The sequence below is a fragment of the Populus trichocarpa genome, chromosome 4 (genome assembly GCF_000002775.5).
Source record: "Populus trichocarpa isolate Nisqually-1 chromosome 4, P.trichocarpa_v4.1, whole genome shotgun sequence".
NCBI classification, from domain to species: Eukaryota; Viridiplantae; Streptophyta; class Magnoliopsida; order Malpighiales; family Salicaceae; genus Populus; species Populus trichocarpa.
The window spans coordinates 3,409,511-3,421,486 of NC_037288.2; the positions used below are offsets into that span (position 1 = coordinate 3,409,511).

The window sequence follows — 11,976 nt, forward strand, 5'->3', positions numbered from 1 at the left end:
ATAATATAATAAAACAACCAAGAATTCTGTAACCAAATGAATTTTGATCTAGCAGACATCCTGTTTCTATTTAAATCTCAAAGCAACCAAAAAGCGGCCAGCAATTTTAGTGCGAGTATTAAAAAACCTTTCACAAGTTCATTTTGCAAGCAGTTCCGTGACTAACTTGAACTTGAATCGACGACACTCTGTAAAATGAATTTAGAGCTTTCAGTGGGACAAACAGACCTGAAATACAAACTGGGCTCAGAAAAGCAATAGTTGATTAAATACTCTATATACTCAACGGCACCCATCATCCAATGCTAACAAAATTGCTACTGACATAATATTTATACAAGAACATCATTGTTATGAGGTAGGTTTGAGTCAATTATAAACGTCCAACATGCCCTGCGAGCATGGAAGTCACTCTTAACCTTCATCAAGTAATTAAGCTCCCTTCTTCTTCTGGCTCTTGGCCTGTTTAATATCTTTTGTAAGCATTCTAGGAGCTATGGCCATGGCCATAAGCTCTTGGAAGAGTAGCTTACAGGCATAAGGAATGTGCACCTGCATATCAAAATCAAATCGCAGTTGGGGAAAATGTTGAAAGCTTTTAGTAAATTGAAACGTGGGAATAAGAGCACGAGTTTCGCAAAGTGCACGATCAAGAAAAATATATGAAGAAAACTACCTGAACAATGTCGGTTTTGTTCTTGCAACCTCTGCATTCAAAAGAATTCTTCTTGAGATTTGCAATAGCTATCAACCCACAACGCTCACAGACATGGACTCTATATGCGTCACTCTGGTCAAATAGCCTCTCTTTCAAGAAGTGAGCGGCACCATGTGCTATCATGCAATCTCGTTCCATCTCACCAAAGCGGAGACCACCATCACGTGACCTTCCTTCAGCAGGCTGCCTTGTGAGGATCTGCACAGGGCCTCTTCCACGGGAATGGATCTTGTCATCAACCATATGTTTTAGCCTTTGATAATAAGTGGGACCAAGGAAAATCATCGCTGACAGCCGGCGCCCAGTGTGACCATTATACATGGTCTCAAACCCTCGCATTTGATACCCACACTTGTGAAGAGCTTTGCTAATATTATCCACCTAATACATCAAATAACCAAATGAGACAATTTCAAAGAAACAAACTGGAGAGATTCAATCAAACAGCAAGAAAAATAAACTACAGACTACCATGGTGCTCAAACTCAGAAAAAACAGCGGCACAGGATTATTTTCCAAATACTACAAAGAAGAGGCATCCAAAAGCAAATACTTAGTTGTGGATACATAACAAAAACTTGTTAAGGATTGTTCTCACAAATGCAAAGTGAGAAATCAGGATTAGGAAGTCCCTCTACAGTCAGTTAATACAGCAACTTACCCCATAAAATCTACCATTAAATATAATGAGGGAAGAAAAACACATGACCAATGAAGCTATTTAAAATTCTAATCTGATGCCTTCCCGATCTACTTTCTAAATGTCAACACCTAACAATTTATCATTTTCTATTTGATAGTGTATGTGTCACGATCATAGAATTCCACAGCAAGCCTCTGGACAACGGACAACATTTAAAGAAAACAAGCAATGAACCAAATCTTGCAAGACTTTGGAGAACAGAAAATACACTTAGGAAATTAGCAAATCTTTCACCCAAAAATCTTGTAACCTAAGATTTCAGAGGAATGCAACTTACAGTGACATCAGTAAATGGTGTGGCATCCCCTTCCTTTCCCATATGTGCTGCAACCTTTCCCATAATACACTCGATAAGCTGTCCAATTGTCATTCGAGAGGGAATAGCATGTGGGTTGACAATAATATCAGGAGTGATGCCTTCCACAGTCCAAGGCATGTCTTCTTGTGTGTAAGTCATGCCAACAGTTCCCTTTTGACCATGCCTACTACTAAACTTGTCTCCAATCTGAGGTATGCGGACAGATCTGACCCTTACTTTCACAAACCTCAACCCATCAGCATTTGTTGTAAGCAGAACCTGCAAAAGACAAAAAGCAATCAGAAAAGGCAGGCAGGTTGCAGTTGGGGAAAAACAACTTTCAAATTTATGTGCAACATGTTTTTATTTCAAACAGCTGGCTACTTGTAATTATATGATCCACACTTCCTCTGATAGGATAAGATACTACAATGGGAATTTTTTTTTTTTGATTAATCAGCTCTCATGATGAAAGCAACAGGCACCATAATTCAATCAAAACATGGCAATTCAAATAATAAGAGCTTACTTGATCCACCATTCCAGTTTCACTGTGACGTAAACTTATGCTGTGATCACGCCTCGTGTAGCGTGCAGACTGTCCCTGAGCTTCTTCCTGAGCGATTGGAGTCGTCTTTCCAATGATCACATCCTCCCCTGAAACTCTTGTGCCCTAATAATGCAATAAAAGAAAATGCATTCAAAATAAAATTCTCGCAACTGGCAAAAAAACCACAACTGAATTAAGTATCCTTACAGGAGGTGCAAGACCATCATCATCCAATTTATCGTAAGAGCCATGGCGCATGCCCTGTAAAAAAAGTTGTTTGTTTAATGCTCAACAAGTAGCAGCAAGGGAATGCCAAGTATTGAATGCTAGTCATCACCATTGTGTTACTTCTGTCTGGGCGACCAAAATCCTCTTTAACAAGTGTGCCCATCTTTTTCTCCTCATCCCTGTGAGTTAAAAAAGGGTGTCAGCAGTTCAATCAAGTATCAGAAGAACCACATAAGCCAAAATGTGTTATCAACTTGCTTACCTATATGAACGGAAGAAAAGTGATCTAAAGAATCCACGATCAATTGATGATTGGTTCATAATAACAGAATCTTCTTGGTTATATCCAGAATAACAAGCAATCGCAACAATAGCATTCTAAGGCAGAAAGAGAGAGAAAGAAAGCCATAAACATAGCTTCTTGTGGGAAAAAAAAAGCAACACAAATATATAATCAGATACTTACAATGCCAGCAGGAAGTTGCCGAAAATGAAGATGCTCCATGGCTCTTGTAGTAACAAGTGGCTTTTGGGGATAATAGAGAACATAAGCCAGCGTATCCTGAATATGGAAGGGATGGACAAAAGGCATGAATTAGTAGAAATAATGCAAAAGGTAACAATTGAAGAAAACAGTGCAGAATGAAAAAGAAAAAAAGACGTACCATTCGAAATTGGTAATTGGTGACATAAATTCCCATGGCTTGCTTTCCCATAGCAGATTGGTAAGTGTTACGTGGGGACTAATAGCACCAAGCCACCAAGAACAAATATGTATAATTAAATACAAGCAGGTACCATGCCACCGACAAATTTCCTCAAACAAGAAATTGACTGACTTGCCTGGTTATGGTCAGGAAAAGGAATGATAGAAGCACAAACACCTAAAATCAATGATGGGTGGATCTCACAATGGGTGTAAGTATCAGAATATGCTTCCTCTGGATTAATCCTCGCTTGTACAAGATCCTGACACGGATTTTAGCAAATTCTGTCAGATGCTTCCAGTTTCCAACTGAATTGGCTGATGGATGTACTTGAGCAAGAGACTTTTTTCCAAAAGTTAACTTACATGTATGGTCATGGATATCATAGTGGTCTCTTCTTCCTCAGTGTCAATATATTCAATGAATCCCTTTGACACAAGATCATGCCAGCCACCCTCATCTGGGGTTTCCTAGAAAAAAAGATAACAAATAGCACTAATATAGCAGCTGAAGAGGAAAACATTTGAAAAGATGATCATTATAAATTAAATGACTCACCCTCTGTTGCAGTGCATGGATGTCCTTCTTCCTTATAAGAAGCTTTTGTTTCTCCACAATGAATAGAGGACGACTGCACCGGCCATAGTCAGTGTAAATCCGCAACTCTTTCAAGCGAATATCTCTAACAACCCCAACTTCAGTATTGACATCAACCTGTACATTTAAAGACCATCAGCATTCAAATACAAAACATTCTTTTACACAATAACATCCTCTTCTTGGCAAGTATCTTGTATGATGTGGGCTGCTCTTGGGTGCTTAAATTCATTAAATGCACCACAAGGGTTTAAACCCTTAGATGCAACCACGAGATGTCAATAAGCATAAAAATGTTTCTCTTAATCAAGAGATTACAGCACTTATAAATCATGTCATTTTGGGATCAAATCAGTAATATTATGTTCCAAAGGAATTTTACATTTACATGTATGAATTAATTTCTTCCTGTTCTGGAATTTTATTTACCATTTATACTTTTTGCTTCACTCAAAGCCACTACAAATATGGGCAAAAAACAGCAAAATGCTAGAAGAAAGCTACAGGACAACAAAGAAGAATTCTAGATTACTCTTCCATTGCATGTCTGCATTTGGGTTTGGCTCTTAGTTATATAGTACTCTATGGGACCTGATCAAGCCAAAGCAGTTATAAAGCTTGCAGAATCACACACTCAAATGTTCCATATCCAGTTCCCCCTCTCAACTGAAGGATCACATTTAAAACATTTGAACTGCCAAAAATTTATGCAGCCATCCCATGATCCCAGCCCATATTCTGCTTCTTGAAGAATAACTAAGATTTGTTCACACAATTACAACCAGAAAATAACAAAAACAAGTAAACTGACCCGTCTCCGCAGCCGTCTCAATGTCTTCACCAACATATCAGGATCACGATGGATACCCACCCAGCCACCATTGACAAAAATTTTTGTTGCTTGGGGAATAACTGCAGGGGATATTTCCTGCAATTAAAGGGAAAGAATCATACTAAAAGAACATGGAAACAGAAATCAGCATCCGCTGGCCCAGAACTCAAAAGTATGCACCTCAAAATTCTCGGTACCCCATTCTTCTAAAAACTCCAGGATGGGATATGCAGCTGATCCAACTGTAATGTATACCATCAATGCGAGATTCTTCACTAATCCACAAGCCTAGCATCACCAGCAAATATGCCTCATTAGAAGCAGAGAAATGGACATTTATCAACTTGCAAGAGTGGGGTATATTTCATAATAGAACAGCCAGATACTATACTAACTTGTCCTTCAGGTGTTTCAGCAGGACACATCATTCCCCATTGTGAATTATGTAGCTGCCTTGGTTTTGCCAATTTCCCTGGTTAAAAAAACCAGAATTGAGTTGAAGAGGAGAAATGGTAACAGAAAAACAAACTACTGACACCATGATCCAAGGAACAAACAGCTGTGGGGAGAGAGGTACAATTTGCAAAAATCTACACAAACCCAAATATCACAAGCATCAAGTATCCTGAAAAGTGATACCTTCACGCCCAATTGGAGAATTTAATCTTCTTAAATGTGACAGTGTAGAGGCATATGTCAATCTATTTAACACCTGTTTGCAATAAGCCATAAAATTGTTTTCAGTACAAGCAAACAGAAATCAAGTTATACACAATCCAATAGGATAGGAAAGGAGACAACAAAGAAATACACAAAAAATAAAAGTTAGAAAAACCTGTGACACTCCAGCTCTTGTTCCAGCTGCATTTGCTTGTCCCCAGTTCCCAGTGGCAAGTGAGTATTTAAGACCACTGGTAATGGTTTTTGCTTTAATGGCAAATTGTAGGTTAACATCCTTCCCATTATCAACACACTGTACCATCCATGAGAAATGTAGGTCAGCACCATGGAAGAATTGAAGTAAATTGCAAACAAATGAAAGCAGGCTTAATAAGGAAATAACCTTTTGCACATAAGACCTGACATCCCTGGTCAACTTTCTGAATAACTGCATCCAAAAGAAAGCAAGGATGAGATAATATAACACATTAAAATTTCAAGACCCCACTTAAAAATCCACCAATACTTCCAACCATAACAAACCATTCTAAACAAGCCCCCAAGTAAAGGACCAGCAAGGTCAAGCCGCTTGTTTCCATAATGATCCCTATCATCTTCTGCCCTCCGGCCAAGTGCACAAAGTAAAAGCCGGTGAATGATATACCTGAACAGAATTTGTTAGCCAATGCCATATCACCAGATGCATATGTAAGTATCCCACCAAAATCAAAAATCTTACCCGAAGTAATAAGCTTTTTTGGTCTCGCAGTATTCTCCAACACCGACATGAGGAAGCATTTCTTTTTGAAGAATCTCTTTGGCATACCTGTTAAGATGAATCTTTGAACATTATAAAATTTCTTAAGAAGAATCTTGCTGCCCAAGTAAATTTGCTAACACATACTTAATCCTTTTTTCCCTAGTTACACCAACAGTTGCCCCACGCTTTCCAATGTAGTCAAGAGCAACCTGAATCAAACAACAGCACATAACATATCAACCATCAGCATTGCAAATAAAAAATGAGCAATGTTCTTGGCAACATGCGAGGTAGACTTGAACAGAATCAAGTAATCCAGTGCATGTAAAGAGGATAACAAACTCTATAAATGCAGTACTATTATAATCCTAACTTTTTGTTACATAAACCATCACAGATGTACATGGATAGAAAAAACAAGAAGAAGGAGGTCATTTCAATGGTCAATATAACATATGAACAAGGAACAGAGTGCCTATATGAGTGTTCGCAGAGGAAAATATGAATTTTTATTATTGGACATGATTAAATAATACTGAGAGAGAAGTGTGAAAAAAAAGGACAGAAACGCCACATTAAATAATAGCTCAGTTTTCCAATAGGAAAACACACATTTTAACAGCAGAGGTTTAAGCAATACCATCAGACATAAAGGATCACAATTCACTCGTGCTGATTAACATGGTCAGAACAAATATCACAGCACTTCCAACTATGAACTACAACTACGTTACAGCATTGAATAAAATAAATAAATAAATGGTACCTGCTGATTTTGAATAACAAATGCCTCTTCCAGAGATGGCCGAAGCAACTCCATCATTTGTGTATCAGCGAAATCATAACATATGTGTTCCAAAATGTCTTTGTCAGCAACAAAACCCAAAGCACGAAAAACAATGATAATCGGAATTTCAGTTCGAATGTATGGAAGAGTAGCACGGATGTATTGCCCTGAAGAGCCCTGCAATAACATCAATAAACACAGTTAACAAGATCATGTGAAGACTGTAAACAACTGTCTATAAAGGAGAAATAATCTCAAGAACAATATATCCAAGCACAAGCAATTCCCTTACCCCTTTAGCACTAGTCCGAGAAAGCATCCGCACAAACATGGTACTGGGTGGCCGGTTCTGAGACTCTGCCATAGACCGAACTTCTCCTACATATGCATACTTGTTTGGCTGCCTCTTCTTGAACACATACACATGATTGGTGCTCATCTTCTCCTGAGCAATTAGAACCTTTTCACTACCATTGATAATGAAATACCCACCCTGATCATACGGACACTCGCCAAGCTCTGTCAAATCCTTTTCTGAATTCTGGTATAATGTGCAATAACTTGATCGAAGCATAATAGGGACCTGATAAAACACAACAATGCAGTAAAGACTTGAGCTGCCAGCTCGATTCATCAACATACAAATAAATAATTCATTATACTCGCCTTTCCAATGAAAACTTTGGTGAAGTCTTGAGTTTCAGTGACTTCTTCACCATCATGACCTTTCTTTATAACCCTCTTTGTAACATCCACATACAAAGGAGCCGAGTATGTCAGGTTCCTCAACCTTGCAGCTTTGGGAAACAAAGTTGCAGTTTCTCCATCAGACTCTGTCATCATGGGCTTACTCAAGTATATCTGGCCAAAACTGATCTTGTAGATAGTCTGCAGTTATAGCCCATGGTGTTAAGAGCCGACAAGAAAACAAGAAAGATATAAAATTATAGTTTTCTCAGCATCTAACCTAGTGAATATGAAAGCATACATTCTTTTTCTTCTGTAGGATAAAAAATATATTGATGAAAGAAAAGGCGAGGATCGCATATTGGAGAATATGACATGTAAAAGAAACAAAATGAGAAAGCAAAACTCAAGCCAAGAGGACATTTTGATCCTGCCAAAACTAGCTAGGCAAACACTAAAATCCCCCAAATAATTGTACCACGACAATGTAAGGAACAAAATCTTATCCCTCAATAAATACCTCGATGGAAAATAATCCTTCAAAATCCTAGCATTCCTGTACATTCAGATGCACCAAAAACTAACCACAAAAACACATGTACAGAATCTTATAAGCTTTTCTCTTTCCAGCACCTGAAAATTCCTACCAGGACAACCATCATTTTTCCTCCAAAAAGTAGATAATCTTAAGACCACACATCCCCCAATTCTGGACCTAATTCCACAATTACATTCATTTAAAACTTCAACTAATTTGTTCACTGTATTTTCACCAAAGCCAAACTCATTTTTTCAAAGTCTATGATTCAATCATATAACTAATTTAACAAGAAAATCATGTTGCCATTTAAGAATCCACTCAACCACAAATAACAGAAATATGTTTTCCCGAAAGCTGATTAAGGAATACTCAACAATTAATCCAAGGTCAACATTTATATGGCTACGTCAATTGGAACTAAGCTCTGGAAATAATTCAAGTGCTACCTCTAAATGAAAAAAAAGAAAGAAAAAGCAAACTAAGATATCAGCTTGGTGGAGGAGGAGGGGCAATGACAAATGATACTCTAATCTAAACTTTTCAGGCTCTTTTAGGTTTTCAAACAAATGAAAGATAGAAAGAATAGTCAAAACTCTTTTACTAATTTCTAATAGCCCAAACTTCTTTAGTTAGCAGATTCTCTGTGCACAGTCTCCATCTACCAAAAAAGTCTCTCAAAAACTTAAGTTAATTTTAAACCTTCCCATGTGTACCACCAAACAGAAATTGATGCTATCAAATGAAAAGAAAAAAGTTGAGACCAAAAACATTTCTAGCATTTGTATCATACTTCTCTTTCAAAAGAAGAGAAGCTAAACAATCAAAGAATTAAAAAATATCAAGGCTTAGACCACACTGAAATGCTGGTTTTAGCAGCTTTTTTATGAATAATTCCACTATTCCACCATTAAAACTACATAAGTTACACCATTAAAGCCTCTCCAGTAACAACCTAGAAACCCTAGGAACACAATTTAGTAGAGAAAAATTAAAAAAAATCGTAAAATTTCCATTTTTTTCCACAACACAGCACAAACACAAGTAAAAAAAATGCAAAATACCTCAGCAAAATCAGACTGGTGACCCGGATTGTGCTGGCTTTCAGGCCGAATCTCAATATCAGCAGACTCGTCAACGATTTCCTGCATCGTATTTTGAATAAACTCATCGAAGGAGTCGAGTTGTTGTCTCACCAAGCCTTTCTCTTCAAAATAAGCAGAAATGACGGCCCAGGCATCTTCCTGCGTGATCTCCTCATCAGCGTCTTCTTCTTCTGGTTCCATATCTTCATTCATCGGCTGTTGATCGTACTCGTCAAGGTCTTCCATAGGGATTCTGGTTCTTTGTTTCTGTTTCTGGTTTGAATTATTTTTTATTTATTGTTTTAATTTAATTTTTTAGACTAACGGATTTGGATTTGTATTTGTTCGTCCAGTGGAACCCTAGAAAGAAAATAAGAGAACGACTCCTCGAGTTTCAAAAGACTGAAAAGAAGTGGCTTTGGTGTGGTATTTATAGAGGAAGAGGCGAGGGCATGACGAGCAGTGCTGGGCCTAATGCTTTCACAATCCCTGTAGTATTCATTTTACATTTAAAGGTCCCTATGCAGGTTTTTTTTATCTTAATACAGACCACTTTTATGATCAATATTCAATAGTTAATGTGATCCTGCAATTCCACGTAGCAAATTTCCAAAATCTATTTTTATTTAATTATAAAAAAAATTAAAATAGATCCTTGTAATAAAAGTAATGATTAAAATTCTAGAAGAATTTCTTTTATCTTATTTATATTTTTTTTGTTTTGTTTTGATAATAACATGTTTTTTTTATAAACAACATGATTTATTGAATAAAAATTAATAACAATTAAAATAAATATTTTTAAATATTCTAATGAACTGAATTAAAAAGGAAAAAATGTTTTTTATTTGATAAAAACTTTAATTTTTTATTCATATATTTTTTTTATCCGAAACATTTTTTTATTATAAGTATTGTTTTTTCAATAAAAAATAATCATAGCCACGGAATAAAGATTCAATTAGAAATTAAAAAAAAATCATGAATAAGATTATTTAGAAGGATGTCTAGCCCAAAATAAATACACGTCGTGTATGGACATTTTAAGCCATATTCTTGAAATGTGTTTTTAGAATTGGTTTATTTTTGCGTTTTAAAAACGTTTTTAAAAAATTTAAATTTTATTTTATTTTTTTATTTATTTTAAATTAATTTTTTAATATATATTTTCATATTATTTTGATGTATTGATGTCAAAAATTATTTTTAAAATACATATAAAAAAATTAACACATTTCTGAGCGAAACACTTCAAAAAATAATCGCTATCATATTTTCAAATAACTCATAAACTTGCAAGGTAAATGACTTTATTTTTTTAATATATATATATATAGATCTAACGATGCACCTTCTAGTACAATTCCTGGCCGCCTCTGATTTTTAATATTCTAGAAACTCATTTTCAATTATTTTTTTAATTTTAAAGCACCTAAAAAACATGTTATGAACTCATTAAACTTATTTACAACCTATAAATATTGTCTAATTGGTCCAAAAAAATCCAAAATTAAAATAAAAGAACCACTAGACGATCGAAGATTTACCTTTTCCAGTAAAATAAAGAATTCAAATCATCTTCATGAAAACATTTCTATGCAAGACAAACTCATTAACAATAATATTAGTGTTTTTTGCGGCTAAAGTATGTTTGACTAGCCTCTTTTCTCACCTTCTATTTTCAAGCGATTTTATTTCTCGTCTCTCAACATTTAAAGGCTGAAAATAATAAGAAACAAAATAAAGTTTATTATCGAAAGTTCAAAACATAACATCCATAAATTTTAAGGGTGAGTTAATGTGTTAGCCGAAACTTGAGGGATGAAAATGAATTTTTTTGCCCCCTACAACATTGTTCTTTGTTTTTTATACATTTATTTTATTCCTTGTTCTTTTAATTTATTTCCAAACTATAATTTAAGATTTTTTTTACCAAATACATTCTTAACTTAATATCAAAATATTTGTTGGCCCTTTGTATCAGCTAGAGAGTATGCAAAGTGAAAAAATCTTAGCATATAAAAGTATATTAATACAACTTAAAAACATGTAAGTAAAAAGAAATAAAGTAGATAATCAAAATAAATAAAAAACAATATAGAATGGAAAGTGTCTTCCACGATATCCACAATATAATGTGAGTGAATAAACCACAGCAAAACGATTTTCTATTTTCTATTTTGTTTTTATTTTTATTACTACTGTAGTCTGTAATTGTATCCTTCCGTCAATTGACTAAAAATTGACATCTGTGCTTGCAGATGGCATTTTTAGCTGATTAACATTTTGATCCTTGAAATTTCTTAAGAAATTTACTTTGGTTCTTTTATTTTACTTTTCTTACAAATAAGTTCTTGATAGAAAGTTTTTGTCATCATTTTTTAGTAAATACAATTTTGTGTCTGAATTAAAATTATTTTTCTATCAAGTCTTTAAATGTCCAATCATAAAATCTATCAGAACTATAATCAAACAATTTAAATAGCTTTATGCGCAGGATGAAAATTAAGTGGATTTAAATAGATATACACATTGTTTTTTTTTTAAAAAAAAAACTTTTGTTCTTAATGAGATGGTCATAGTTCTTTCTTTTATTTTCATGATTTTAACCTAAAATATATATATAAAAATTTCATAATAGATTTATATATTACGATAAAAAGATTATTGAGAAACAATTCAATATAACTTATAATAAAAGTAAAAATAAAAACACATCAATAACCTAACAACAATAAAGTTTTGTATTCTATAATATCATAAATATATAATAAGATTTGTTTTTTTTGTCTCATTTTTAAGGTTAGAATTGGAAAAATATTTGTT

General features: G+C 34.7%; 1 protein-coding gene across 1 annotated transcript; it reads right to left on the reverse strand.

The window, feature by feature from the left end:
- Positions 1–246: 246 nt before the first annotated feature.
- LOC7477407 (DNA-directed RNA polymerase II subunit RPB2) lies at positions 247–9,560 on the reverse strand. Its single transcript, XM_024599156.2, has 25 exons — positions 9,130–9,560; positions 7,507–7,728; positions 7,133–7,423; positions 6,820–7,017; positions 6,198–6,262; positions 6,033–6,119; positions 5,837–5,957; positions 5,697–5,741; positions 5,469–5,606; positions 5,273–5,345; positions 5,029–5,105; positions 4,814–4,921; positions 4,613–4,729; positions 3,763–3,918; positions 3,570–3,674; positions 3,341–3,466; positions 3,163–3,240; positions 2,964–3,059; positions 2,760–2,875; positions 2,607–2,676; positions 2,477–2,530; positions 2,249–2,392; positions 1,699–1,998; positions 677–1,099; positions 247–552 (listed from the first exon to the last, which is right to left on the reverse strand). Exons 1-25 carry the CDS (start codon positions 9,394–9,396, stop codon positions 433–435), a joined length of 3,597 nt encoding a protein of 1,198 aa, XP_024454924.1. The 5' UTR covers positions 9,397–9,560; the 3' UTR covers positions 247–432.
- Positions 9,561–11,976: the final 2,416 nt, after the last annotated feature.

Coding starts and splice junctions, on each gene's coding strand:
- LOC7477407 (XM_024599156.2), bottom strand. CDS start 9,396: ATGGAAGACCTTGACGAGTACGATCAACAGCCGATGAATGAAGATATG. Junction 5,958..6,032: donor AAAAAAGCTTATTACTTCGG/GTAAGATTTTTG, acceptor AATTCTGTTCAG/GTATATCATTCACCGGCTTT. Junction 3,467..3,569: donor TGATATCCATGACCATACAT/GTAAGTTAACTT, acceptor AATCCGTGTCAG/GATCTTGTACAAGCGAGGAT.